Source organism: Camelus ferus, chromosome 10, assembly GCF_009834535.1.
Source record: "Camelus ferus isolate YT-003-E chromosome 10, BCGSAC_Cfer_1.0, whole genome shotgun sequence".
NCBI lineage: Eukaryota > Metazoa > Chordata > Mammalia > Artiodactyla > Camelidae > Camelus > Camelus ferus.
The window spans coordinates 69,646,148-69,673,721 of NC_045705.1; the positions used below are offsets into that span (position 1 = coordinate 69,646,148).

At 57.0% G+C, this 27,574-nt stretch overlaps 1 protein-coding gene across 1 annotated transcript in view; it reads right to left on the bottom strand.

Moving 5' to 3' along the window:
• Positions 1-27,574, bottom strand: part of SHANK2 (SH3 and multiple ankyrin repeat domains 2) — a 499,586-nt gene that overhangs the window by 421,832 nt on the left and 50,180 nt on the right. The window contains 1 exon segment of the mRNA XM_032490098.1: positions 9,732-9,950. Coding sequence (XP_032345989.1) covers positions 9,732-9,938 — 207 coding nt within the window. The 5' untranslated portion in view covers positions 9,939-9,950.

Below are 27,574 nucleotides of genomic sequence, written 5' to 3' on the forward strand. Positions count from 1 at the left end.
ACTCACTGAAGACTGCTGCGTGGGGTCCTCAAAACAAGTGAGCACCGAGCCTGTAAGTTACACCTCAATAAAGCTGGGCTTTTCGTAAGGTGACCACTTGAGAAGGGGACATCAGCGGGGCCAGGTTTGGAGGCTCAGAGGGGAGGAGGACGGGGTCACAGCACCCGTGCTGGTCCGTCTGTGTGTCAAAGGATCTCTGAGCTTTCAACCGAAGACGTGTCCAGGGAGAGATGAGGTCCGGGCCCTGGACAGAAGGTCGGGCTGGAGACGTGATCATACACGCGGACGTCCTTGGACAGACGTGGTAACGGGTCCTGGGTGCAGAGAGTCTGCAGTGAGCCCAGGGCCTCCCACCAGTCAGAGGGTCACGGCGGCCTCACCCTGAGAGGTGGAGAAATCCCGAAGGGAGGGGAGAGGCCCCAGGAAAGGGAGTCCTGTCTGCATGCGAGACAAGCCGGTAGGAGGGACGGCCGGGAGGTCGGGCCGTAGGGGCGGGGCTCGGCGCACCCACACCTCCTGCCCGGAGCGTCTGACTCTCCGTTCGCCCCGTGCCTGGATGCCACAGAGAACGTGCAGGAGGTCTACCCAACCCACGGCGTCCCCTCTGGAAAGACCCACCCAAGGAAATCAAGGACAGACTCCTGGGAGTGGAACGAAGAGGCTGTCATTACCTCCCAAAGGAGACGCCTGCCTCCTGAGGGGCCCATCATGAAGAACTGGGCACCTGCCCAGCCACGTGCTCCAATGGAGCTCCCCCAGGTGACAAGCCATCTGGCACAGCCTTCCAGAACCTTCCCTCACAACGCACGCCCACCTCTGGGGTCTTTGCAGAATGAGAGGCCAGCAATAGGGGGCTGGAATCTCAGCTACCAGCTGAGGAGATGGGCTCGAAAACCACCAAGACAGGCGAAGGCCTCCCAATATCCAAAAACACGGGAAGCCGTGGACATTAACACGCAAATATGGTGACTGTCTGCAACCACAGGAAAAAGTGGGGATTTAAAAACCTGCGGCAGGAGGAGGTGGACCCTCTGTGCTCTTGGAATTCTGTTTTGATCCTCAGTGATAAGCAGGAGGGCCAAGGTCAAATGGATCAAGCGGATCTGACAGTTCACTTGGAAGCAAGTGATGGATCAGGAAGGGTCCAGGTAGCTGATGAATGGGGCGGGGGAGACAGGGATGCGGGATGGGGCGGGGATGAGGGACGGGGCGGGATGAGGGACGGGGCGGGATGAGGGACGGGGCGGGGATGAGGGACGGGGCGGGATGAGGGACGGGGCGGGGGATGAGGGACGGGGCGGGATGAGGGACGGGGCGGGATGAGGGACGGGGCGGGATGAGGGACGGGGCGGGGATGAGGGACGGGGCGGGATGAGGGACGGGGCGGGGATGAGGGACGGGGCGGGGTGTGGGACGGGGCGGGGATGAGGGACGGGGCGGGATGAGGGACGGGGCGGGATGAGGGACGGGGCGGGGATGAGGGACGGGGCGGGGATGAGGGACGGGGCGGGATGAGGGACGGGGCGGGGATGAGGGACGGGGCGGGATGAGGGACGGGGCGGGATGAGGGACGGGGCGGGGATGAGGGACGGGGCGGGATGAGGGACGGGGCGGGGATGAGGGACGGGGCGGGGATGAGGGACGGGGCGGGATGAGGGACGGGGCGGGATGAGGGACGGGGCGGGATGAGGGACGGGGCGGGGATGAGGGACGGGGCGGGATGAGGGACGGGGCGGGATGAGGGACGGGGCGGGATGAGGGACGGGGCGGGATGAGGGACGGGGCGGGATGAGGGACTGGGTGGGGATGAGGGGTGGGGCGGAGATGAGGGACTGGGTGGGGATGAGGGGTGGGGTAGGGATGAGGGATGGGGCGGGCTTCTGTTCTGGGGGAGGAATTAGAGTGAGAATGTGTGAGAGAGAGAGGGAATGGGAACCAAAATAAATTGTGGCTGAGGGGTCAGGATAGCTGCTGACACGCTTTTTCCTAAATCAGATAAACCTGAAGACGCATTTTTGTAATAAATGGAAGCACTGATTAAAGCAGAAAAGGAGAGACATTTCCCCGAAGCCTCTGCCAGGAGGGGAGCCCGGCCGGCACGTCCGTTAACGTGCTCAGACAGGTGGTGGGGACGGACGTGCGGGCTGACAGCTTCTGAGGATGGCTCGGTGCCCACCCCTGGGTGGAGGTGAGCGCGGGAGCTGACGCCACACACACACCCAAGGAGACCCCGAAGGCACGTCACCGTCCCCTTCTGTCGTCTTCTGCGCCGTCCTCGTGCTGTGACTTTCAGGGGAGGCTGAATGCCAGTGAGTGTCCTGGGCCACCCTGCTCCCACTTCCGGTGCGCCGTGCCCCAAAATAGAAATAACGCAAGATCTGTAGTTTCTGTTGATTTTGGCACGTGGCACTCTTGCTCAAAAGGCCAAGGCTCCTGACCAGTGCTCGGCATCACAGTGAGGTCTTCGTGCATCTGCAATGATGCAGACTAGAAGCATGCCCGCCAGCCGCCCCCAGGGTCCCTCCCCGCCCACCATGCCCTCCAGGCCCGCGCACCTGCACCCAGGACTCTGCTCATCCGAGTGCGGTGGCCCTGGGGGAGCGTTTCTGGAAGGAGGACCAGTGGTGTGACCGCCAGAAGCTCTCCACCTAAGATTCAGCCCCTCAGGTCCCAGTGGACACGTGAAATGCGGGAACAGCAGTCACGCAGGGGAAGCAGCAGGTTCAGATCACCCGGGGGGGAGGGGGCGACCTCATTCACCAGGGGAGGGACCACAACTGGCGCGCAAGAGGGACCACCTGCCACATGAGCTTCTGGAGAAGCCGTGGGCGGGCGGGCACTGGGGTGGGGAACCCGCTGGCAGCCCCGGGAACCCTCCAGGCAGGAGCCCAGGCCCGTCTACCCACACCCGTGGACAGAACACCTTCTAGGGTATAAGCCCACCTGTGTCAGATCCAGCCCGTGACAACCTTCCCCGACGTCCCACGCCCTCGCCCGGCGGCCCATGGAGCTGCTCAACAGCAAGATGGCCACGGCCACTCCCCCTGTTCTGATGGTCTCAAGGGTGACACTGCCAGCAGACGAGCTTTGACCAAGGACAGCCATGGAGGTGACAGACAGGCAACGGGCACTGGCTGTGGCCCGGTCCCAGCTGTGCGCCCAGCCTGAGGCTCACATCTCACCCCCAGGTGGGACCCAGGCTCAGAGACCTTCGGTGCTGGCCCCGGGCACACAGGCAGCCCCGCTGAGGTGGTGGGCAGGGGAGGGGCGTGGCCCCCCGGGAGCAACATGCACCCCCTTCCTCCGCCTTCCCAGCTCAGATCTTTAGGTCTGGAGTCTGAAATCCCGGAGGAGTGCTTCCCCAGTCCTCTGAACTCCTCCAGCATCGATGTGTAAGAGAATTCAGGAGCTCAGATGGTTGACACCTGGCAGCGTAAGGACAGGTCCACACCGTGATGCGGGGTCACCCAAGTCCTCACCAGTGAGGGGCTTTTGATGAGCAGGGCTGCACCCAGGGGTGGAAAAGCGACAAAGCCAAGTCCGACCTGTGACCCCAAATAAAGGTCACCCCCCAAAAGCACCCAAAGTGGAAAACAGGCACAAGCCAAGGCCAGGAACGCCCCTCTCGAGTGCCCTAGGGAACCCAACTGTGGCCTCACCCTCACCCCCGGGAGTGGTCCTGGTGGGGACAAAAATCCGGGCACTTTGCATCAATATGCTCAAGTCTGGACAGAAGGACACGAGATCCTACTCTCTTCCCTCCTCTGACTGGGCAGGGGTTCGGGAGACAAAACGAGACCCCCGGGCTGACTGTCCAGCAGAGACCCTCAGTCAGTCTCCCCGCTGAATGGGGGTGCTCTGGGGGGTGGGGTGACCGTCCGTGAGAACGGACAGCTTCCTGCACCAAAAAGTCTCAGAAGACAAGAGGAGCCCGGACCTTCTGGAAAGACGCAGCCCTCCCTGCCCGGGCCTCTCTGTCCAAAAGGGCCAGAAACAGCCCCCGAGCCTGACTCACTCAGGAGACCAGAACAAGCAGACGGGGCAAGTCGCTGGCAAACCACGGGAGCCACGGGAGAAACGCACAGAAGTAAGAGAGACGTTACAGGGAAAGACCTGGGGGGAAAAGAAGGCTGGTTCCCCAAAACCAGACACCTAGCTCCTCTGTCCTGGTCAGAAAGCGGGTCTCAGGACCTCGTGGGAGGGAAGTAATGAGCCATCAAGGACAGTTTTCAACAGGAGTGAGTGCAGAGCTGTGAACACAAATGGAGAAGCAGCGCAACCCGGCCGAGGTAGATCAGACACCACCAGGCACAGAGGAGAGTGGGCGCACCTGGAGGCACCAGAGAGAAGGCGCACACAGGGAAGTGCCAGGGCACCAGAGCAACCACAGAAAAGGTGACGGAGCCAGGGAAGGAAAGGCCACTAGAGGAGGTGTGTCCCCGAAACAGAGAACGCAACGGCTAACAGAGAGAGAGGAGGAAAACTCTGAGACAGACAAGCAGGACCTGCAGGTCAGACGTGCTCCCGGGAAAGCACAAGAGCCAGCACTAAACACGCCCTGGTCTCGTAGCTGAGGCTGAGGCTGAGGCTGAGGCGGGAAGCCCCATGAAAAAGACCGGCAGGACCCCCAGGCAGGGCCACTACTCTCCTGCAGCACCATCCGGTTCCCTGGCCCGATGGCATTGCAGTTGCTTTTTGCCTCTGAAACGGCTTGCTTCTAAGAAAGCGGAACTTACCCCTAAGATTCTATTGGTTCCCTGAGCTAACTCCTGATTGGTCCATTTGTAGCACCTCATTTGCATAGAGCTCACTCCTGGTTGGTCCATTTCTACAAAGCTCATTCCTAATTAGTCAACTTTGTTACACCTTATTTACATATGATGTTGCAAAGTATGGACTAGCAGCCTATAAAAGCCTGTGTAAACCTACAGACAGGGTCCAGAGCTTGGAGTGTTAACTCCTCTGGGCCCGCCGGCGTAATAAACCTGAGTTCTCCAGCTCTCTGAGTGCTGCTTGGTCTCTCGCCAGGATCCAGGTTGCTGTCCCAACTGAGCTGTAACACACTTTGCTACAACAAGGTCAATTCTTCAGGAATCCAGTTAAAAAAAAAGAAAAAGAATCAAGTCACCAACAAGATATGTCCAAAGCAGGGTCAGGGCAAGCAGACCAGGGAGCCACATCCCCGCAGACGTGGGGTGAGGTGGGGCAGGAACTGGGACCCAAAGACATCCCAGGAGAACCACCCACGAGCTGTATTCAAGCACACAGCTGGTTCTTGTTCCTCATAGACTCGGTATCTGGGACTTTGCCTCCTCGCTCAAATGTATTTGGAACCTCGAATTAATCCATGCGGCACCTCTGTGACCACGTACAGGCACGTGGGCAAGACGTGAAGTTGGACAGAGGACCCTCTGCCTCCTGTGTCGGCTGTGATCTTATAAACAAGTGTCCTTATCCTGGTCTGTTCACCGCCCCGTTTAGGCTTTCTGTGCTTTTCGTTGGCAATTCTGTTTAAAATGCCCCCCACCCCTGCACAGTGCTGAGTGGGGTCTGATGCCCTCACGGCGGGAAGGCTGTGACTCACGTGTGTCAGGTGAGCTGCACTCAGGTGAGTTACAGGCTGCTGGCCTTGAGCTCTGTGTTAATAACGGATCAACCGTAGGTATCAAATAATACTCTCTACACAGAAACACACACTGTTAGCATCAAGCTCAGTATCTGGTAGGACCCTACAGTAAAAAAGAACGCGGAAAGGAGTACACACACGCACATGGGTGACCGAAACATGATGCTGCGCACCAGAAACAGCCGCAGCACTGTGAACTGACTATATTTCAACTAAAAAAAATTTTTAATTAAAGAGTTAAAATTAAAAAAAGAAACACATAAAACAAGCTCGGGTACAGACCTGGGAATGAAGACATTGTGACCAGAGGTTCACAGGGTCCTCACCCCGTGTGTCCTGTGTGGGGCAGTGGCCCAGGACTCACTGGGTCAAGGTGACTTTAAAGAGCATGTCAGGGGTGGGGGGGGAGGGTGTAGGTCAGCGGCAGAGCGCATGCCTAGCATGCACAAGGTCCTGGGTTCAATCCCCAGTGCCTCCATTAAAAAATAAACAAATGAATAAATAAACCTAATTACCTCCCCCACCAAAAAAAACAAAAAAAACAAAAAAAACTAAAAACAAAACAAAAAGAGCATGACGACCTCCAGTGACGAGAACCATTGGTCCTCAGACCTGCCCTCGGGACCTCTTCCTAAGAAAACCCTGGACCATCAATTCCACCCACTTCAGAGGTGGCACAAGCCAAAGAGCCGTGACAAGAAAAGGTCACTGTCTACCCGGCAGGGGGACTGAGAGACACCAGGCTCTGAGGTCTGCAGCTGGACGGCCGTTACGTGGGATGGACGGTGACCACGTGCGGAGTTCTACACCAGCAAGAGTTGGAGGATGGGGAAGGAGAGGGAGGCCGTGTGCGTGCACGTGTGTGCATGTGTGCACACGTGTGCGTGTGCAACCAGCTGCCTGCTCTCCATCCTCTGTGACCGTCTCCTTCCCGGGCGCAGAGCTAACCTCTGTCCCTCACCCTCCTCTGTGGCCAGGTGCATGCGGTCAGGGGCAGCCTCCAGAGGAAGCAAGGGAAGTGGGGAGGAGAGATGTGGCCCACGAGTCTTCTCTTCCCTCCCCACTCTCTGGGCAGACACCGGAGACCCCGGGGAGCAGCCCTGCTACCAGGCGGGAGGAGCCTGAGTCTTTGCACAGCTGCGGGGAGCAGAACCCCCGCCTCCTTGTCCCTGCCAGTCCCCAGCACAGAGAAATAAAACATTTGTGTTAAATGCCTGGGGCTTGGAGGTCTGCTTACTACAGCAATTAGCTTAATCTGCCCGAAACCGTAGAGGGAGAGAACATTTCGTTCCTCATGGCAATAAGAAAGGAGGAAAAAAATCTGCAATCAAAAGCGAAAACAAAGATTCCAGCCACCCGTGTTTCGTAATCGCTTCTGTTAACTTTACAGGTTTATCTGGAAACAGCCTCTCGGGCAGAGAAATGACTGGCGTTTCCTCCTTTTATACTCAAATACCACCGTCTTAACCATGCTGGTTTTATCAACGCGTGTGCTCCGAGCCTTACCCACGCGCTTCCAGCCACACACGGCCACCCATCGCCTGCAACCCTTGTGGGGACATGCCTGGAACTTTCACCGTGTTGACCACTGCCCGTGGGCTGGCACCTGTGCCCTCCCGTAAGTCTGACAAGAGATGTGAATGACACAGAAGGGGAGGTGAAGGCCAGGCCACTGCGTTAGTGCAGCCTGGATTCCGTCCAGGGGCTCAGGGGACCCTGAGCTCTGACCCTGCTCTTAGGTGACAGGTGCTCCCGGCCTGGGGTGGGCCCCCAAGAGCAGGCTGTTGGGGCAGGGGGAGCAGAGACCCAGCCCTCTCTCTAGACCCTGGGGTGCCAGGAGGTGAGGGCCTGGGGGAGGCCGAGGGACCGCACCTGCGCCAGATGGCCAGGAGGTGGCGCAGCGGCCTCCCCGCCGGTTCCTCTGATCTCCAGCACAGCCCCTTCTGCTGTGGGGCCTCCAAGTACAGAGGCTGAATGCAGAGCATGGGGTCTCCCCATCCAGGACACCTCAGAGGCCGTCCACGCCCGTCCCAGCCACATCACAGACCCAGCCTGCCTCCCCCACCTTCTTACACCCCACCCTAACAGGAGGGGTCTTCACGGGCACACCAAGACCGCCAGAGCAGACAGGAGATGCTCCAAGGTCCGGCCAGGCGCCCTGAGTCCTGCCCCTGGAGGGGAGCCCACCCCACCCAGGCCTGGGGCAGAGAGGGCTGCCCCCCGACAATCCAGTCACCTGCTCCCAAGAGACAACAACTCCCAGAGGCGCCCACTCAGCCTGACCGGGGGTCTGCGACCTGCCAGCCTCCGGGAAGCCCCTCTCAGGTCACCCGACCCAGCCCCGCCCCTGGCGTGCCCAGACCCCGCACCCAGCACTCAGACTCTGGCAGCGACCCCAGGACCTCAAGCCCAGCCCAGCCCAGCCCGAAGGGCCTCCAACACCACACCCTACACCCAGCCACCCCCCCAGGCACCCTCTCACCCCGGAGCGAAACCCCTCCTGGTCCCCGAGGTCCCGCTGACAGGGAACCACGGCTGGAAAGACCTCCCCCTCCCGCTTCGCCCACAGGCCTCACGCACGCTCACCCCCGCACAGCTGTGCTCCTGGGCGGCGCTCCGGGCGCTCACCCCCACATCCCAGCACCCGGCACGCGAGAACCTCAACACCTCTCTGTAAGCACAACTCGGCAGCAGGCGACGCAGAGACCACCCCTTCCACAGGAAGGACCCCGAGCAGGCAGGGCAGAGCCCTCTGACCCGTCCTCCTGCAGTGGTGGTGCAAGGCAGCCGCCCAGGGCCTGAAGAACCAGCGGTCTCCCTGGCTCAGACCTCCTTCTAACCACCCCCTTGGGCCCCCCACTCGCCACGCTCCAGCGGTCTCCCTGGGGGGCCTGGAGGCATCGTCCTTAACGTGCCGGGTAACCTGACAGCCTGGCAGAGGTCCCCACCCCACTGCCCCCATCACCCACCCGTCACCCCCCACACCATCACCCACCACCCATCACTCTGGTTACTTTTCCAGCCCTTCACCGCCATACAAAGCCTCCTTAGTCGCCATCTGAGGCTTCCATCCTGCTGCCCAGAGCAGCACCTGGCTCATCACAGACACTCAAAAGGTCAGGTCGCCGAGTAAATGTTAGAAGGACCAGCGGGTACCACCCTGTGGATGCCCTGAGCACTGAGAGCACCCCAGACCAGCAGCAGCACCGACCCGAAGCGTGTGAGGAGTGGCCGGTGTGAGTTCAGCCCTCAGCCCTTGCCGGGCACCGGGAGAGGCAGGACTGCTGAGCGCTCACCTCTGCTTTGAGCGGTTTGCAATTACATCCAGGAGCCGTGACGGACTTGCAGGAGAAGGAAGGAAAGCCCACAGGAAACGCATTCTCAGAGTCGAGTATAAAAGTGCCTGGGAGGGGGGTGCGGGGCGGGCGTGGCCGAGGACCCTCCCTCACCGGCTCCGCTGGTCCATTCAGCCGCCCACTGCCCAGGTGCCACACGCACAGCAGGGCCACGACCCCAGCCCTGCCAGTGCCCCACAAGCCAACCCTCCAGGGGAGGCAGACCCTTTACCGAGGACCCACAGGCACCAAGCAAGTGTGTGGCAGGGGGACATGCAGGACCACGGGCAAGAAGCAGCCCTGAGATTGCGAGGGGACCAGCTCGGGAAACAGCATCAGGCTGGGGCCTCGAGGGACAACCAGGAGTTGTCCAGTGGGCGGCGCTGGGAAGGGCACGCAGGACAGAGCTTGCATCCCAGCAAGTGGGGGGGGCACGGAGTGGCAGGGAGGAGGCAGGGCACCCCAGGTCCCGCCTGCCAAGGCTCTTGTGGTGTGCGTTGCCCCCGCAAGGCTGGTCTCTGTGTCCCCGAGGCTTGGCCTCTGTCCGGGCTCCCGGCAGGTGCTCAGTGAACAGGGTGGGGCGGACACTGGCGGCGGCAGGGGGGTGGGAGGGCGGAGGTCGGGAGCAGCAGGATGGGGTGGGCGGGCGGGCAGGGAGCTTGGTGGGGAGGGGGCGTGCGGGCCACCAGGACCCGCCGGGCAGAGGGTGACCGAGGCACCGTGGGCTCAGGGCACGCTGCACCCTGACCCAAGTCGCAGGCGCAGCTCACCGTCTGCTGCAGGTCCTCGATGACGATGCGGACCACCAGGGTGTTGCCCTGGCTCTCCTCCGTCCTGGCGCCGCCCGGCTTCTCCGCTGTGGCCCGGATGGTGTCGTAAATGGTCTCCTCCTTGGAGCTGTCCGAGTCCGAGTCCTCCGAGGAGTCGGAGAAGCTCTGGGCCATCTCGTCTTCGCTGGATGTTGGGCTGCGCGGCATGGCTGGTCGTGCCTATGTGGGGCAGCGGGGAGAACAGATGTTAGGGAAACGTGAGCACCAAAGACTGAAACCCGGGTGCGGCAGACACGGGCGTTAGAGCGCAGCTCCTGCGTTTGTGGGCGTGACCACAGGCAGGGTGACCAGTGTGTGTCGCGCACACACCTCATCCCGGAGCCTGAGCCGGGCGGCCAGCAGGACCCAGTGGAGGCCCTGGCGCTCTGCCCCGGAGCTGGGCAGCCCCGGCGCCTAGAAGGAGCCGGGGCCAGCAGCGGCCATGCCCACGGTGTACGGGGATTAACCAAAGGGCCGCCGTGGCAGTCTGAAACGTCTCAAGGCAAGAGGAAAGGCTGCCTTTGTGTTTCCTGGAGAACAGAGAAGCAGGAGAGGGAGAAGTGCAGGCTGCAGGTCAGAAGAGCACCAAGCTCCTGCTATGATAACCCCTGCTGCAAACACAGAGCAATGACAGGCACCGTAAGGCCGACCCAGCAAGCAGGGCCGGGCTCACAAACGAGACAACCCCCAGGCCCAGGAGCGCGGGGAAGGCGGGTCGGACGCAGGCCAGTGTGGGAGGCTGGAGGCCCCGGGAACTTGTGGCGGCCTCCCCCTGCCCCACGGGCAGCGAGAGTTCCCCTGCAGGACCCAGGTCAGGGCGCCGACCGCCACCTCGGACCACGGCTGCCAGCAGGACGTACCTCGGGGAGCAGACCACCCACTGGGACACCCCCAGCGCTGTGGGCAGGTGTCCAGAAAGGTCAGGATAAAAGCCAGCGTGACCCGGGGTTGCTGGGAAGGGGGGGTGTGCCAAACCAGCGCCTGCACTGAGGAGGCCAAGGCCACTCGCACAGGAAAGACGCCCAGACGGCTCCCTGCAAACACGCGCTGCCCCGGGCAACCCAGCTCGCAGGCCGCCCTCGTCATGCGGGCTCTGCCTGTCCAAGCCGTGTGTTCTTTCCACGGACTGCACAGCTGTGAGAAGGGATGAACCCCCACGATGCACAGAATCCTGAGAAAGGAAAGGGGTTTGGAGGATGAATCAAACAACACGGTGTCATTTCCACAAGGGCTGGAAAAATGCAAACAGCTCTACAGACCGTGAGCACGATGCGGAGTGAAGGTGCAGAGGCCCTGGTGGGGACAGACACGCCACGCTCGGGAGGGGCGGGAAGGGGTGCACAGGGCCTGCGATGCCCCTCGCCACGTGTGGTCTCCTTAAAACCGTCCCCGCACACGGGATGGAATGCCAAACTGTGACAAATGCAGGGACATCGACGTTCACTATATTACACTTTCTTTCTCAGAAATATTCCACAGTAGGAGGGAAGGAGGTGGGGAGGAGGACGCTCACCTGCCCAGCTACCCCAGGTACTTGGGGCGTGGCCCCTGCTCTGTTTCACTACGGGGCAGGGAGGGCAGAGCACGGCGAAGTCCCAGGTAGGACACAGGTCACCCAGTGCCAACTCTGTGTTCAGCTCGGGAAGGCTGCTTGCCCACCACTTACGTTCAGAGTTCAGGACAGCAGACACCCCTGGAAGTGGTTCTCTACTCAGCCTGTGGAGTCAGTCCTGGAGGCAGCCACCAGGTCCATGGACTTTCACGGGGGCACACGCAAAGCCCAGCAAACCACAGGAGCCACTCAAGGAATGCAGCCCCCCCCACCCCCAAGGGAAAGGCAAGACCATGCCTGGGTCAGGGGCTCCCTTACTGCCCAAAGGATCTGGACCGTCCTCGGGGAAGGGGCTGGGGTCGCATGGCCCACAGGTGCTGTTCTGTTGGCCTGCAAAGGGTTTTGAATGTCATGAACCTGGAAGTTTCACATGACAACTTGGATTTCTGGCTTCTTGCGGCTATCAGGAGAACCTGGTGTTGCTGGGGACGGCCACATGGCACCTCAGGGTAGGGCCAAGCTCCAGCGACCCCTCTGGCCCGCACGCCCTCCCTCTCCATGGAACCAAAAGACTCAGTACCGTCACATCTCCCACCGGCCCAGCTCCCACGGGCCCCTGGGCCCTGAGTTTGAGAACCAACGATGGCACCACCCAACCACCCATGCTGGCTTCTGTCTCCTGCCTCCCTCTCCTGCAGACCCCCTCTCCCTCCCTGGGAGGGGTCGCCGGCCAGGCTACCCATCTCCAGCAGCAGAGCATCCGAATCACGCAGGAAGATTTTATTTCTTCAATCAGAATTTCCAAAGTTCACCCCCCAGTGGAATTTTTTAAAATATCTTAAACAGTTTATTATTTTTCATTTTTCAATTTATTATTTTTTAAAACAGGCTTCATTCACTTTATTTTTTTAATTTTTTTAACACCCAGTAAAATTCTCAGTTGAAATTTCAGAGCACATGAGTATTTTTGTCTTCACTGCCAAATGCCTTTATAATTTCAGCTTGTTTTCCCAACCATAGAGGTGCAGAATCTGGTGAGGGCAGAGAGAGCTGCAGCTGAGGGTGGGGTCTGGGGCTTCCTGGTTCCACCTTAGGAAGGTCCCAGCCAGCCCGGCTGCAACTCATACGGACACGTTCACTCATGCATTCACTCAATCACCATTGATGCACAAAAAAACAGTGCCTGGCATAATTATACACTGTATATACACATTATGCGATATATATTACATTCACAATTATAATCATAACATAGAAACACCTGTGTATTATTGTAACATATTACAATTATTTATAATTATTGTAACATATTATAATATAAACATAAGTTGTATATTACAGAGTTGCAAAGATATAACTGGTTCCAACTAGGTCCCAGGTTCCAATGAAGTGTATCCTGGCTGCACAGGGAAGTTACCTGGAGCTTTTAGGAAAACCCTGGCACCAGAAGGTCTGATTCAGTCCATCTGGGTGATGTCCCGTATCGACCTGTCTTTAGACGCTCCCAGGTGACTGGAATGAGGACCGCAGCCCTGGGTGCCCCTGGAGCCGAGTCCGGGGCTCTGAGTGTGCAGCACAGAGACGCAGAGGGATGAGCCCAGCCCTCCCCCAGGGGTAGGGGGCCGTGGCAGCGGTCGGGACGGACTCGGGGTGGGTCTGGTCACTCCAGGCTTGGGTGGCTTCTTTCTGCCCTGACAGGGGGACGTGAGCGCTGGGTGGCTTCTGCTCCAGTAAGAACTACAACTTCCCCTCTGACTTCTGAGCCCAGCAGACACCGAGGGCAAACAGGCCAAGAGAGGACGGGAAGGGACATCACATTCACAGGTGGAGATAAATACTGAATGAAGAGGAACAGCTGCCGGGTTCACGGGAGGCCAGGCCGGGGCAGGGGCTGCGCGTCCGCTGCTGAGGGGCCTCCCTGGACCAGCGCTCCCACGCAGGAGGAGTCCGGGCCCCAGAAAATTCCTGGGATTCAGGTAGCAGGGGCCTCAGTGCCAGCATCTGAGAAATGGGCGCATGGAGAGCCCAGCTCAGGGCAGACACTACCAGGCCCTGGAGTGCCCCCTCTAGTGCATCCCACCCTCTGCTTGAAATTATTTTAAAAAGAAAAACCAAAAAGAAAAAAATTGCGCCCCCACTGTTCGCTTCCACCAGGTCCCTTTTCTCTAAAGCCCTTCTTTGCCTCTGAAATGCTTTTATCTCGAGTTCCTCCTGTCCATGCTGCATTTCAGGGGGTCTGTCCATCCCTGCTGTCCCTCCAGCGTCTAGGGCACAGCGGCCAATCAGTGAACCCCTGGGGGGCAGCAGGTCATAGGGAAGCACCGAGTGCGGGTGGAGGCGCGAGGGACCGAGCCACACGCCCCAAGTCGGCAGGCGCCGGCCACGTTTAGACTCCAGCCACTGCTGGCATGCAGGACGTGCGCACAGCCCGCGTTTCCTGAGCCTCGGAGGGTTTGTTTTTTTAACTAAAGCAGAGTGAGTTCACAGTGTTGTGCTGATTTCAGGTGTACAGCATAGCGACTGCGTTATACACATATACGTAATTCTTCTTCATTATAGGTTGTTACAAGAAGTTGAATATAGTTCCCTGTGCTAGAAAGTAGGACCTTGTTGTTTATTTTACACATAGTAGTTTCAGATGAAAGGCCAAACGTTGGCATGCTCCAATGCTAGGAATTCCTTGTTTTCCAAGGGTGACTTTGCCACTGGACCCCCTGGGCAGGTGACCCGTCTTGGACATGCAGGTCTGAACAGTCAAGTGTGCCTGACCCCTTGGCCTTTTTTCCAGAAAATAAAAGGCGGGGGTGATGGTGGTTTGAGGATGTTGGCGCCAGGCTACAACTGAATCGACTGCGGGAACGAAACGGACAACCAAGTGGAAAGGGCCCCGTGTCCCAGTGCCCCGCGGCCCACAGACCTCGCTTGGCCACGAGGACCCCACCATCGCCCCTGCATCGGCGTCTGCTACAGAAACTCAGGCACAGGGCCCAGCCCGCTGGACCCTGAAGCAGCACCAGGCTTGCTTCTTTCCAGGACATCCTGGGAGCACAGGCCAAAAGCCCTGGTGGACGGTCTTGACCTTAATGAGAGGCTTGAGTAACATAATCACCTGATCCACGGGAGGAGCAAACACCTGGGAAAACAATTACTAACTCCGGGTGGGACTGCCAGTGACACAGAGGGCGCCCGGGGACACTTGCATTTTGGATAAACACCTGGACACCTTTTGCCCTAAGTACTTCCTAAGGACTGCACGGGACATACTTGCACCGAAACGTTATTCATCTGAGATTCAAGCAGAATCGGGCTTCTGCATCTCTATGGGCATCGCCGTGGGGACCGGGGCTGAAGTGGTTCTCAGGCCCCTTCGTCACACAGGTGGGACCAGAGGAGAGGCCCCAACTCAATCAGGAAAGCAGCCCCCCCCCAGGAGAGGTCGGCACCGGGCAGGGGAGGGAAGGTCACTCACCACCCAGGGGCAAACCTTCTCAGTGTGACTAACCTCTCGGGGGAAACGCCAAGCTTTAAAAACCCAGGTCGATAAAGTTCAATGTCTCTCAGAATGAGCTGGTTTCACTGGCCCTGCTGGGGACCGATCAAGGGAGAAAGAAAACAACGGTGCTGAGAGCAGTTTCAGCAAAGACTTGGGATTTTGCTGCTGCCGTGTTCCAGGGAAGCACGCAGCCGGTGCCAGCAAACAGGACCTCCTAAGCTGTCTCAGCCCACCAGGCACCGCCGTGGGTGCCATGGGCGCCGTGGGTGCCGGGCAGGCCATGGGTGCCATAGGTTTCCTACTGACTCCTTCCTCAGACACAGTGAAAACGTGGCCTGGGGCAGAAGACACGTGGCAAAAACAAACCTAAATTCTCACGCCTGAGGCCGACTTCATCAGGGTGAGAGCTGCAAGATTCACCTACATGAAGATCTCCTATAAAAACATAGAAGTCCCACCGGCTCTAGTTTATAATGTATATATTTGGGGTTTTTTTTGCAAAAAAAAAGTTATTGTTCAAGTGTAATCTCAGTCACCCTACGCATTTGACACATTGGAAGCAAGACTTTGTGATTACTCATTTATTTAGTGCCTTCACATATATAAAGCTGGCTCATCCTCAAAGCAGCGAGCCCCCCCGAGGGGCTGCACTGGGGCTCTGTGCAGACAAGGGAACTCGTGCTGAGGGCACGGCCAGGACTGACAGCAGCCTCCAGGGGAAATGGTACATCTGGAACCTATGGGAGGAACCTAGGTTCTGCTGCTCTGATGGAAAATCGTTCACAGACGCCAGTTAACACAGGCTGAGAGCGAGTGGAGGTGCAGAGCAGGTGGGTTTGCGGAGGAGGGAGCCAGGTGGAAGGATGAGGGCAGCTGGGGAAGGGGAGAGAGGCACCGCTCGCGTCTCGGTGTTTCTTTACTCCGCGTGTCTCTTCCCTGCACCCACACGACACATCCACTGAGAAGAAACCGGAAGCGGGGTGGGCCGCCCTGAAAGTAACGCCAGGCCTGCCGACACAGCACCCCACTTACCCCCGGGGTGACCTGCCCTGCCCAGGTTCCCCTGGAGAAAGGTGCCAGCCCCAGTAACTGAATCAGAATCTGGTGGGGGAGGTCTGCGAATCAGACCACACCCCTGAGGACGGGGAGAACCAGGATTCGGGTCCAGCACCAGTCCTCCAGGAAACCTTGCCTGGGAGCCACACCCTCCCCATTTAGCCCCTACAGAGTGAGCGCGGCTGCAGCCCATGTGACACCATGTGGCAGCCACCCAACCTGTTGGGGCTCTGCTCTCCACCACGCCGCAGGGGCCAGGGGGTTGTGTAAATGCAGACCCCAGCCACCAGCGTGGCGTTAGCCCCTGTTGTGAGCTGGACCGTGTCCCCCCATCAAATTCACACGTTGGAGTTCTGACCCCCCAGCATCCCAGAATGAGACTGTATCTGGAGCTGGGTCTTTAAAGGGATGATTAGGTCAAATGAAGTCACTGGGGTGGGCCCTAACCCCACAGGACTGGTGTCCTTACAAGAAGAGGAGATCATACACACACGGAGGGACGACCACGTGAGGATGCGGGAGAAGACGGCCGTCTCCACGCCGAGGAGAGAGGCCCCGGGCGGAGCCGGGCCCACCCATGCCTGGACCTCGGATTCCAGCCTCCAGGACGGGGGACAGAGACCGTCTGCTGGTTAAGCTGCCCGGTCTGTGGCACTTGGCTAGGGCGGCCCCAGGAGACTCACACAGGGGTGAGACCCTCCCGATACACTTGTTAAACAAGTCCATGAACCACATTTATGACAAGAATCACCATCGATCCAGTTTTTCGTGGCACTTCCATAACCATCGTCTAGAATAAGGTCTCCATTTCCACCCCTTCTTGCACCTCTGGGTGAGCCCGGGGAAGGAGGCCCGTCCTCCACTCCGCCCGCCTATCGGTATAGTCGCCTCCCCCGAGCTCCTCTCCCTAGCCTCCCCAAGCCCCTCCTGCAAGCCGGGCTCACTCCATCAGGTCAGCTCCGACCCCCCACGCCACACAGACTGTCCTTCCTCTCACCTGGGACACCGGCTGTCCCTGGTCTCCCTGTCACATCTGATGATGCCCCAAGTCACCGCTGCCCGGGCCGTGTTCTGAGAACCAGCTCCAGTCACACACACCCCAACCCACCCCGGGGCAGAGAAGTCTGGGAAACACAACTAGATGAAAGGCAAACAAACATGCCGGTCACTTCACTGCAGACGACGTCACAGCGCTCGATGCGGCCATCTCTCAGAGAGCAGCAGGCGTGGAGCGTCCCACAGCACCTGCCCCAGAAACACCTTCCCCCAGTGACGACAGACACCACCCCCCGCAGTGGCCGCATCTCACGCCCCGGGGCACGTCCCACGGAGGCCAGCTCCCTGCCGAGCACAGCCAGCCTGGACACTGGCTGGGTGAAGACGCGCTGCCGTGCTGGGGAATCTGGAACGCTTGTCCGTCCAGGAAGGCTCTGGGATGGTGCAGCTGCTCAGTTATCTTCTCCTTCAGCCGAAGTCAGTATCCACAAACCACAAAGAGTCGCTGGCAAACCAGATGCCTGAATTCGAATGCCACCTCCCCTGAAGGCCACTGCCCACGGGAGGAAGCACCACACGGCCTGCCTGGTGCGCTCCCCGCGGACACAGCGGGGTGAGGCACGGAGAAGGGTTCTGGGTGAACCACCAGAAAGGCTGGGATTTGGAACATTCATGAGATGAACCCACTTCCCTTCCACGCTGCAAAACTCACTCGGGAGCGCCGGCTCTCTGGGCAACAGGAGCGTGGGCTCCTCGCTTCCCCATCCAGACTCCAGACAGCCCCGGTCTCCGCCTCCCCAGTCCCGGGAAGAGTGGCCGCCTTTCCAGCTGGGCCTGCCTGAGCTTCCGCTGTAAATGGGGCCGCAAAATTCCTACGAAAGTCCTGGTTTTATCACAGGCTGATGCTTGAGTCTTCTTCCCGTGTAATTCAGGAGGTTCTGACCGGCCCGTGTGCACCCAGCTCTTAACCTCTTCATGAGGCACTCGGCTCATTCATCTAACGTTTTTGAAGAAACTGAGAATGAACTCATGACATGGCTGACAAGCGGTAACTTCCAGAACATACGAACAGCTCGTACAACTCAGCAGCAAATGCAGAAACACGAGCGGCCCAATCACACCTGGGCAGAAGACCGAACCAGACGTTCCTCCAGCGAAGACACACAGACGGGCGGCAGGCACGTGAAAACGTGCCCAGTACCACTCACTGTCACAGACGCGCAGTCAGAACTCCAACGAGGCGTCACCTCACGCCAGCCAGAACGGTCGTCACTAACAAGCCCACAGACGATCAGTGCTCGAGAGGACTGGCAGTATTACCAACGTTATTTTTCAGGAGCGCTCCTAGGCTTATAGAAAATTGAGCAAATAGCGCAGAGGGCTCCAGTGTCCTCCTCTGTCCCCCGCCCAGAGGAGCGATGTCTTGTTCACCTCCTGGGTCATTTCCTCCTCGGACAAGCCTCACGGGCAGGTTCTCTTGGACCGAGGCCCCCAGAGGGTCTGATCTAATTCGCCTAGTTTGCCGTCTCCGGCTCTGACCGACCTTGCGTTCAGGATCTAAAACACGAGGTAAAATCAAACACCCCTGTGATCCACATGGCTGGTTCTCTCCGGATACTGGGGTCCCTGGCATTTCCTGTGGTTAGTGTGGGTCCCCCACCCCCGACTGTGAGTTCTGGCTGCTGGACTGTGAATGGGGGTGAGGGGTGGGGGGGTCCAGGGCCAGGGCGCCTCCTGCCCTCGCTCCCCCTGCTGGACATCTGCAGGGGTGCAGCTGCACCCAGGGGCACCCCTGGGAGGTGATCTCCCGCCAGGAGAACATGCCCCTGAGGGCATGTGAGCTTAGAGCCCAGCAGCTGGTGGTGAGGGCGAGGGGCTGAAGTGCCCTATCGATGCTAGCAATCCCCGCATCTGGATGGGAGCAGCGTCTGGCTTGGCTGATGGTGACAGCATCAACAGACTCAAGACTTTTCCCCTGCGGGGGATGAAGTCTGGGCCCTGCTCCCAGCTGCACAGCAGCACTGGATGAACAGGCGCAGAGGCATCGGTGGAGCCCCCGCGCTGAGGGCTGGCAGAAAGCCATCCACCAAAGGCAGCTCCAGCTTGGACAGCACTGTCTTTAGCTTCTAAAGGGCCGAGTGAACTTCTAAACTACAGGCTACCAGCCGCAAAGACAAAGTCGAGTATGGGAACCGGGGGCATCAAACAAGATTACGGAGCTGAGATGTCGGGGGAGAGACAAAATGTCACTGAGATCTTAAAACTAAGATGTGTCTGTCACTCCTGGGCATGTATCCGGAGGGAACTCTAATTCGAAAAGATGCCTGCACCCCAGTATTCACAGCAGCACTGCTCACAACAGCCAAGACATGGCAGCGACCTGAGTGCCCATCGACAAGATGACTGGGTAAAGAGGATGTGATACACACACGCGTGCATGCGCGCAATGGAATACTACTCAGCCATAAAAAAGAATAAAATAATGCCATTTGCAGCAACATGAATGAACCTGGAAATTGTCCCTCTAAGTGAAGCAAGCCAGAGAGAGAAAAATGCCATGCAATATCACTTATATGTGTAATCTTTAAAAAACACGCACACCCACACACAAATGAACTTATTTTAAAAAGAAACAGACTCATAGAGAATAATCTATGGTTACCCAGAGGGAAAGGGAGGGGGAAGGGATAAATTGGGAGTCTGAGATTTGTAGATACCAACCACTGTATATAAAATAGATAAACAAGTTTCTACTGTACAGCACAGGGAACTATATTCAAAATCTTGCAGGAACCTATAACAAAAACGAATATGAAAAGGAACATGCGTATGTAAATGTATGATGGAAACATGATGCTGTCCACCAGAAACTGACACAATACTGTAAACTGACTGTACTTCAATTAAAAAAAGAGACCATTAAAAAAACTCTAAGATGTGTCTGTTACAAAAAGCCTGTACATTTTTCAGATCAAGTGTCGGGGCCCTCAGCAGCTTTCTGTGCGGCTGCCTGGGCGAGGCGGCTGCTCTGCCGGGGGCCCAGTCCCTGAGCCTGCGGGAAGCTCTGCGGTCACTTGTCTGGGGACAGCCCTGCTGCACCCTGGGTGCGGCTGCAGCTACCCTGTCCTGCTATTGTCCCTAATGATGGTGTTGAGGCTGAGGATGGCTTTTCTCTAATTCCTGTCATCCCAGCAGCTGTGGGAACCTGGCTCTCCTCTGAACCACCATTTCCATTTTCATCTCTTGTTTTCTCGAGAAAGGATCTTGAAGAAAAACACCTTTCCCCTTGCGGGATTTAAAACCAGGGAGCTACCCTCCCAGCCCAAGTTCTGGCAGGCTCTCTGGGCAGGTGCTCCCAGGCTGACATGCCTGTCCCCCCGTTTTATGCTCCCAGGACACCACGCGGTCCAGCAGCCTAGCTCAAGGACCATCGGTGCCCCTACAGTGAGGAGAATGAGGCCCAAACACCAAGCCCAAGGTCGAGTCTGACTCACCTCTGCGTAGCCTGGTCACCCCACAGTGGGGTCTCCCAGACGAAGAGCTCCCCCCTCGGAACTCCTCCACCTTCTATCCGGGGTTCCCAGCCCGCACTCTGCGGCTCGGGCACAGGGGGCTGCGCTGGGATCCAGGAGTCGCTCACCTTCAGGTGCTCCCCAGGTGGGACAGATGCTCGGCCAGGGCTGAGAACAGGTGGCATGTCTTATGCTGGCATCTAGCTTCTGCTCAGGAGAAGAGACCCCCCCCATCCTTGAGCAGCCCCCCCAGGATGCCCTCCCTTGGCTGACCCAACAACCCACCCCTCCCAGTTCTCAGGACCCAGCCCAGGTCACGTTCCTGGAGCACCCCCGTGACCCCTGGCAGGAAGACGCCATCCCTTCGTCCTCCACTGACTTCAACGGGACAGTGACTCTTCCACACCCTCCACTGGTCTGCACAGATGGACGTCTGAGCTTGCAGAGGACATGAGCAGGGAAGGTGACTGCCTAAGAGACCGGCCAACCGGGCGCGTCGTTCCAGACGGCAGGAGCACGGCGGGTGCACTGCCCTGCGGCACGGGTGCTCCCAGGCGTGACTCTCCTCACTTATTTCCAATCCCCATCCTCGGAGGACTCGATGCTCCCGGCAGGGGCACGTGGCGTCCGAGGAACACCCGAGCGTCCTGAAGAATCCACGCCACTCTGAAATGTGTATCCACGTACGTCCAGACGTAACGTGTGGAGAGTAAGATACGGATGCTCTGCACTGACATCTGAGGCAGAACTGTGACTCATTTCCTGTCCCTAACAACATTCAATGAGATGAACTCTCCAAAAAACCAAATTTAAACATTTCCGTTGAAAGCACCGTGACTTAAAATGACGATGTTCATTCATTTTAAGACGTATTTTGCCTTTTTTTTTAGTGGAGGAGGCACCGGGGGTGGAACCCCGGACCTTGTGCGCGCTGAGCACGCGCTCGACCACCGAGCTGCGCCTACGCCCCGTGCTGCCTGTCCGTGGACCACGAGAAACACTGCAGCAGCTACTGCTCTTGAGATCTTACGAAAAAAGTTTGAGGTTTAAATTTCTTTTAATTTACATTTTTATGAAAACCCATCCAGGCTGTGGACACTTTGAACATATTAAATTTTTAATGATTTAGATGCCCACTCTCAGTGGAACCTAAATTATGTAAAAACCTGGATGACAACAACACGCGTAGGAATTTTGCTAAACAGAAGGCAAGACTGATGCACTTTATGGAATATCTAATAACTAATGAATGACGTTTATCTTTACTCCTCATCCAAACATCGCTGGGCACTGACACGGTACCCGAGGGTGCGATGTCATAATTAAATCCAGCCACACTGGTAGGCTGCCAATGACAGAAAACGATTCATATATCTGTCCTATAAAATGGTAAACCTCCACACTTTCAAATTTTGTCCTTATGAAGGTTAATCCTGGGAAAGCAGAAAGAGAAAATATATTTTATCGAACAGCTTGCAAGCTCAATTCATAATTTTTAAATAGGAAGGACATGGCTCATGGGCCCCTATTTGCACTCCTGCCCCAGCCCCCAGATCACAGGACAGGCCCGCTGGAAGGGCTGGCCTCCAAGCCCCACACTGAGCACTTCAGCAGACCTCACGGCTCACAGAGGCACAAGAGCTCGCAGACCCCTGGGGATGACAAGGGAGCAGCTGCTTCCTCCGGGACCACAGGCTGGGCCTTCCTTGTGAATAAAATCACAAGAGCTGCAGGAAGGCAGATGCCCAGCACACATCGGGGATTCTGCCGGAGCCAGTCTGGGTGAGCCCGGGGTCTGAGTCTGTTCAGGCTGCCCTAACGGACAGTACAGCCGGGACGGCTTAACCAAAACATCCACATCTCACAGTCTGGAGGCTGGCCGTCCACGACCCGGGCGCCGCTGTGGTCACTCCCTGGAGAGGATCTCCTCCCGGCTGCACTCTCACCCAGAGAGAGGGAGCTCTCTGGGGCCTCGTCTCAGGAGGACACTAATCTTACAGGATCAGGGCCTCACCCTTGCGAACTCATTGAACCTTAATTACCTCCTTAGAGGCCCCACCTCCAAACTCAGCCACGCTGGGGGCTGGGCGTCAGCAGATGAAACAAGCGTTCGGTCCCTGCCATCTGTGGACGGCACACCTCTGCTCCCGAGCTCCCCCACGGGCCATGCTGGAGCTCCGGGCTGGGAGGCCTGGTCCAGGGCTGCAGTAGTGGGCGTGAGAGAACCACCCCTCCAGGCGCCCAAGGCTCCATCAAGACCTCGAGCACCACTCGCTCAGCACGGAGCACCGCCCTGGGGCGTGCTGAGTGTGTCACCAAAAGGGGCAAAGGGCTGTCAGGAATTCCAACCCAGCCCACACACCCCAGCACAAAAGAAGCCCTCAAAACACTTTAGCAGCCGCTATCCTCGTCCTCTCCACCATCCGGCAGCTCCCTCCCTGACCTCACACAGAGGGAGGATGTCCAAGAAGGGCTTCCACACCAAGAACGCGGGCAGGAGCGCCATGGTGTTGAAGGCATGGGTCCTCGCGGAACTGTATTTAAAAGAAGCAACATTTTAAGCATCTTCCCCTGTATTTCTCTTCTTTTCTTTTTTTTTAATGGAGGTGCTGGGGATTGAACCCAGGACCTCATGCATCCTAAGCACGTGCTCTACCCCTGAGCTGTGCCCTCCTCACCTCCCCCATATTTCTAATGGTTCCCTCGGGAGAGGTTCTTGAAGTAGGACTGTGTTAGCACGGACGCGCCCCTAAACGCGATCTCCCTCGAGAACACGCAGCCTCCCAGAGAGCTGCCCAGTTCACACAAGGGCCGCGCATGCCTCTGAGGGTCAGCATCTGACCCCGCGTGCTGGGCAGGGGGTGCCCAGCATCCCACGCAGCAGCCAATCCACGTCCCCCAGAGCCCCACAGCCCCACAGAGGGAGAACTCGACGGAAACGCCCGCACGTCCACTCTCAGGGTCCTCCAAAGACACTTGTGAGGGCTGCACGGGGCGGGCAGATGGGGCTGAGAGGGAAGGCCCCGCCCAGGGAGGGCCCCGCCCCCACCCACCCCGCAGCTCAGTACCTGTCCCTTCCCGGCTGGGAGCAGTATCAACACTCGTCTGACAGGGCTTTATAAACCTATTCCATTTATTTTCTCATTAGTCATTGTACTTCTGTAAACTTCAGTAACAATAAAAGGAAAATCATACTCAGTCCTCACGGAAGGACAAGATGAAAGAAAAGGGGGAGACATCAATTCGAGAACGGGTCATCCTTGCAGCCGGGACCAGGTGGGCTGACCGCTGCGCTGGCCTCGGTATTTGCGTCGCTTCGCGCAGCCTGGGGTGACTCGCCCTCCCAGGACCGGCACAGCGACGTGCACTACTGCTGACCCTTCTTCCTTGACCAGCCAGGCAAACACCCCCTGAGAAATGCCCCTTCACCTCCCCAGGCGGGGGGGGGGGAAGGGGTGGCGGGGGTTCTGCTAAAACAACTTTAACTTCTGCCCGAGGGTCTGCTCTTCCAGGAAGGCAGGCAGCACCAGCGAGAGCACCATTCACGCAACACGAACCCCGACGTCCTGGGCTGGACAGAGGCCCCTCCTGAAGTCCGTGTCCACCCAGCACCTCACGACGGGGCCTTGTCTGGAAACAGGGTCTCTGCAGGTGTAATTAGTTAAGATGAGGTCGTACTGGCGGAAGGTGGCCCCTAACTCCAGCGCCTGGTGTCCTTACAAGGAAGCCTCGGGGAGACGTGGACCACACTCGCGGAGGCGCAGGGAGACGGCCGGTGACGCCGCAGGCAGAGGGCGGAGTGATGTGTCCACAGGCCAAGGAATGTCAGGCTGCCGCCACCGCCGGGAGGTAAAAGAGGCGAGAAGGCTCCTCCCGGGGCCTTCAGAGGGCGCTAGCCCTCCAGACCCCTTGACTTTGGACTGTGACCTTCAGAATCATCAGAGGATCGACTTCTGCTGCTTGAAGCCACCAGCTCGTGGCCATTGCCCAGGACAGCCTCGGGAGACGGACACACTAGGGATGTCACTCGGGGCAGCAGCGCCGCTCAAGACTCCTCCAACTGACTTCTCTGGGCAAAACTGCACACCTGAGGCTTCGTACCTGAGGCTTCGTCCTGTTACCTTTCAGAATAAGGACACAAGCGTAGTGACAGGTACTCACCACTGACACTGACACAAAGGCCTTCAGAAGCCCCCAGCTAACAAGGTGGCAGAGAACAGAAACGGGCAGAAAGGGGGCAGGCTTGGGAGTGGCACAGACTGGGCTTCGATGCTGGGGCCCCGGGGAGGACGTGGAGAACGGGCCCGACTTTGAGCTCACTGTTTCCTCTGCCCAGAACTGTCCCTTCCCTTCCCTCCCCCTTCTCAGCCAAGCCCTCGGAAACGCCCCCGACTCCCCTTTCCTAAGCTACAAACTTCCTCAGCTGCCGTTCCCACCTCGGATTTGTTAAATCTGCATTTTCTCCCCTTTTCACGTCGCCACCAGGAGAGCAGGGACGAGACCTAGCGTCGGTGCTGCCGCGCCCACACCCCTCGTCCAGCCGAGGACACATGTGAAGAAGAATCAGTGAAAGTCACGGGGTCCTGGACCGGGTGGGGGGCAGGCAGACCACACAACTGGGTACGACAGCTCCCCCCAGGAAACGCAGGCCGCCTCACCCCCGAGCACGGAGGTGCTGTGAACGTGGCGCCAGGGTGCTGACGCTCACGGTCACGCAGACACGGAACAGAGAGAGGGAGCCTGACAGCCCAGCAAGGAGGGAGGCCAGCAGTGAGGAGGGGGAGACAGAACCCGGGCTGGAAGGAGAGAGATGGAGACAAGAAACAGGGGGCAGACGGAGACACAGGAGGGAGACTCCACTTCCAGGCAGAGACTAACAGGTACTGGATGTAGCCTCCTGCCTAGAACCACTGAAATATGCTCAAAATATAGGGGGAAAATGGTTTCCAAAAATGCAGGACTTTTCCAAAATTAGGACAGCAACCTAAATGTCCTCCAGTGGATGACTGGATAAGGAGGATGTGGTCTATACATCCAATGGAATACTACTCAGCCATAAAAAGGGATGAAACAACGCCATTTGCAGTAACATAGATGGACCTAGAGATGATCATACTAAATAAGTCAGACAGAGAAAGACAAATATCATATGATATCACTTATATGTGGAATCAAACAAAATGAGACAAAGGAACAAATTTACAAAACAGAAACAGACTCACAGACATAGAAAACAAACTTGTGGTTACCAAATGGGAAGGTATGGGTTGGGGGGAATAAACTGGGAGTTCAGGATTTGCAGATACAAACTACTGTGTATAAAACAGACAAATAACAAGGTCCTACTGTACAGCACAGGGAACTATGTTCAATAGCTTGTGATAACCTACAATGAAAAGGAATCTGAAAACGAAAATATATATATACCTGTCTAACTGAACCACTTTGCTGTACACCTGAAACTAACACAACATTGTAATTCAACTATATTTAATTTAAAAATTGTTTTAAAATAAAAAATAAAAATCCCACCAAACTGAAAAAAAATGCAGGACAGTGATGCGTGAGAGACAGGAAACAAGCGGGGTGAGCCCTCTGACTGCCCCCAGCCTTCACAGTGTCCAGGCCATGGTCCAAGGAAGGACCAGGTGAAGCTGGACGAGGTCCCAGAGTGCAAGTGTCGGGCTGAGGACGCAGGGAGGCCAAGGCAGCGACCGTCTGCGAGACAGAGAACAGGAGAGGAGATGCTGGAACACAGAGGCCACTGCAGACCTGCACAGGGTCCTTGGAGGATTCTGGAGAGTGTGACCAGCCTACGACGGGAAAGAGGCACCCAAAAGACTAGCAGGCACTGTGCACGTCGGCCACACAGGTCCAGGAGCGGCGCCTGCTCCCATGCTCCCACCAGCCAAACCGGAAAACCTCACGGTTCACGGGGCACAGCGCACAAGGAGGGAAGCATTCAGGCCTGGACTCGACGCTGCTGTCATCCCACGGAAAGAATGCTGCACGCAAGACCTGAAAGGCTCAAACTGTCTTTACGGAAGTTAACTGGATCTCAGAACAAAGTTCAAGAATATTACACAAATTCGGAAATATACAGACTTGAGGAGGTGCCCAGACGGCAGAGGAGAGAGACCCCCAGCTCGCCCTCTCCCGCACACACACCAAGAACGGCATCTCCAAGCCCGCTGAGTCGCACGGAGCACCTGCTGAGCTCTGGCAGAGGGCATCTCACTTTGAAATACAGGAGGATGCTCACAAAACCCAATAAACAACAAGTTCATAGGGTATAACACAGGGAAACATAGTCAGTATCTTGTAGTAACTTACGGTGAAAAAGAATATGGAAAAGAATATATCTGTGTTCATGTATGCCTGAAGCATCATGCTGTGCACCAGAAATTGGCACAACATTGCCAACTGACTATACTTCGATCAATATATATATATATACATACAAAAAAGGCTCAACCTTAAAAAAAGTCTCAACAAGGAGAAGCCACAATTCACAATGTTGGCAAAACATGAATTAGTAAATTAATCAAATGATTTTTGAAAAGACCAGGCGTGCAAAGCAGCAGCTAAGTGTGAACCACAGTGAGGAATATAACCAGCCGGTCAGAACTAACTGAAGCTGATGCAGTTGGAAGAAAGAATTAACACACAAAGCATTAAAAACTGTATTAACTGCAAGTTCAAAAGGACAAGTAGAGACAGAAAAGATTTTTAAAAACCTAAATCAAATGTTCAAAGATGAAAACTACATTATCTGAAATGAAAAATACACCAAGACTCATGGAAAACTAGACCTCAGATAAAAAGGTAGTGAAATCGAAGCTGTAGCAAAAAGAAACACCGAGAAAATAGTAAGTTATTAAAAACCAGATTATCAGGAAGCTATGAAGTAACTTCAAGCAGCCTCATATGTATATGGGATTGGATTCCTTGACAAGAGCAGGGGCGCAGAAAAATTATTTGAAATTTTGGCCAAAAAGTAATACACATTTGATGCAAACTATCAACCCACAGATACAAGAAGCTCAGTGAAAACCCAAGCCCAGGAATCATGAAGGAAACTACGCCAAGATACATCGTAACAAGTCAAAACCGAAGAACAAAAACAGGCAAAAAGGGAAAAAACTAAGACGCGCTACGCCCAGAACACAAGCTGCAGGAAGACAGCAGACTTCTG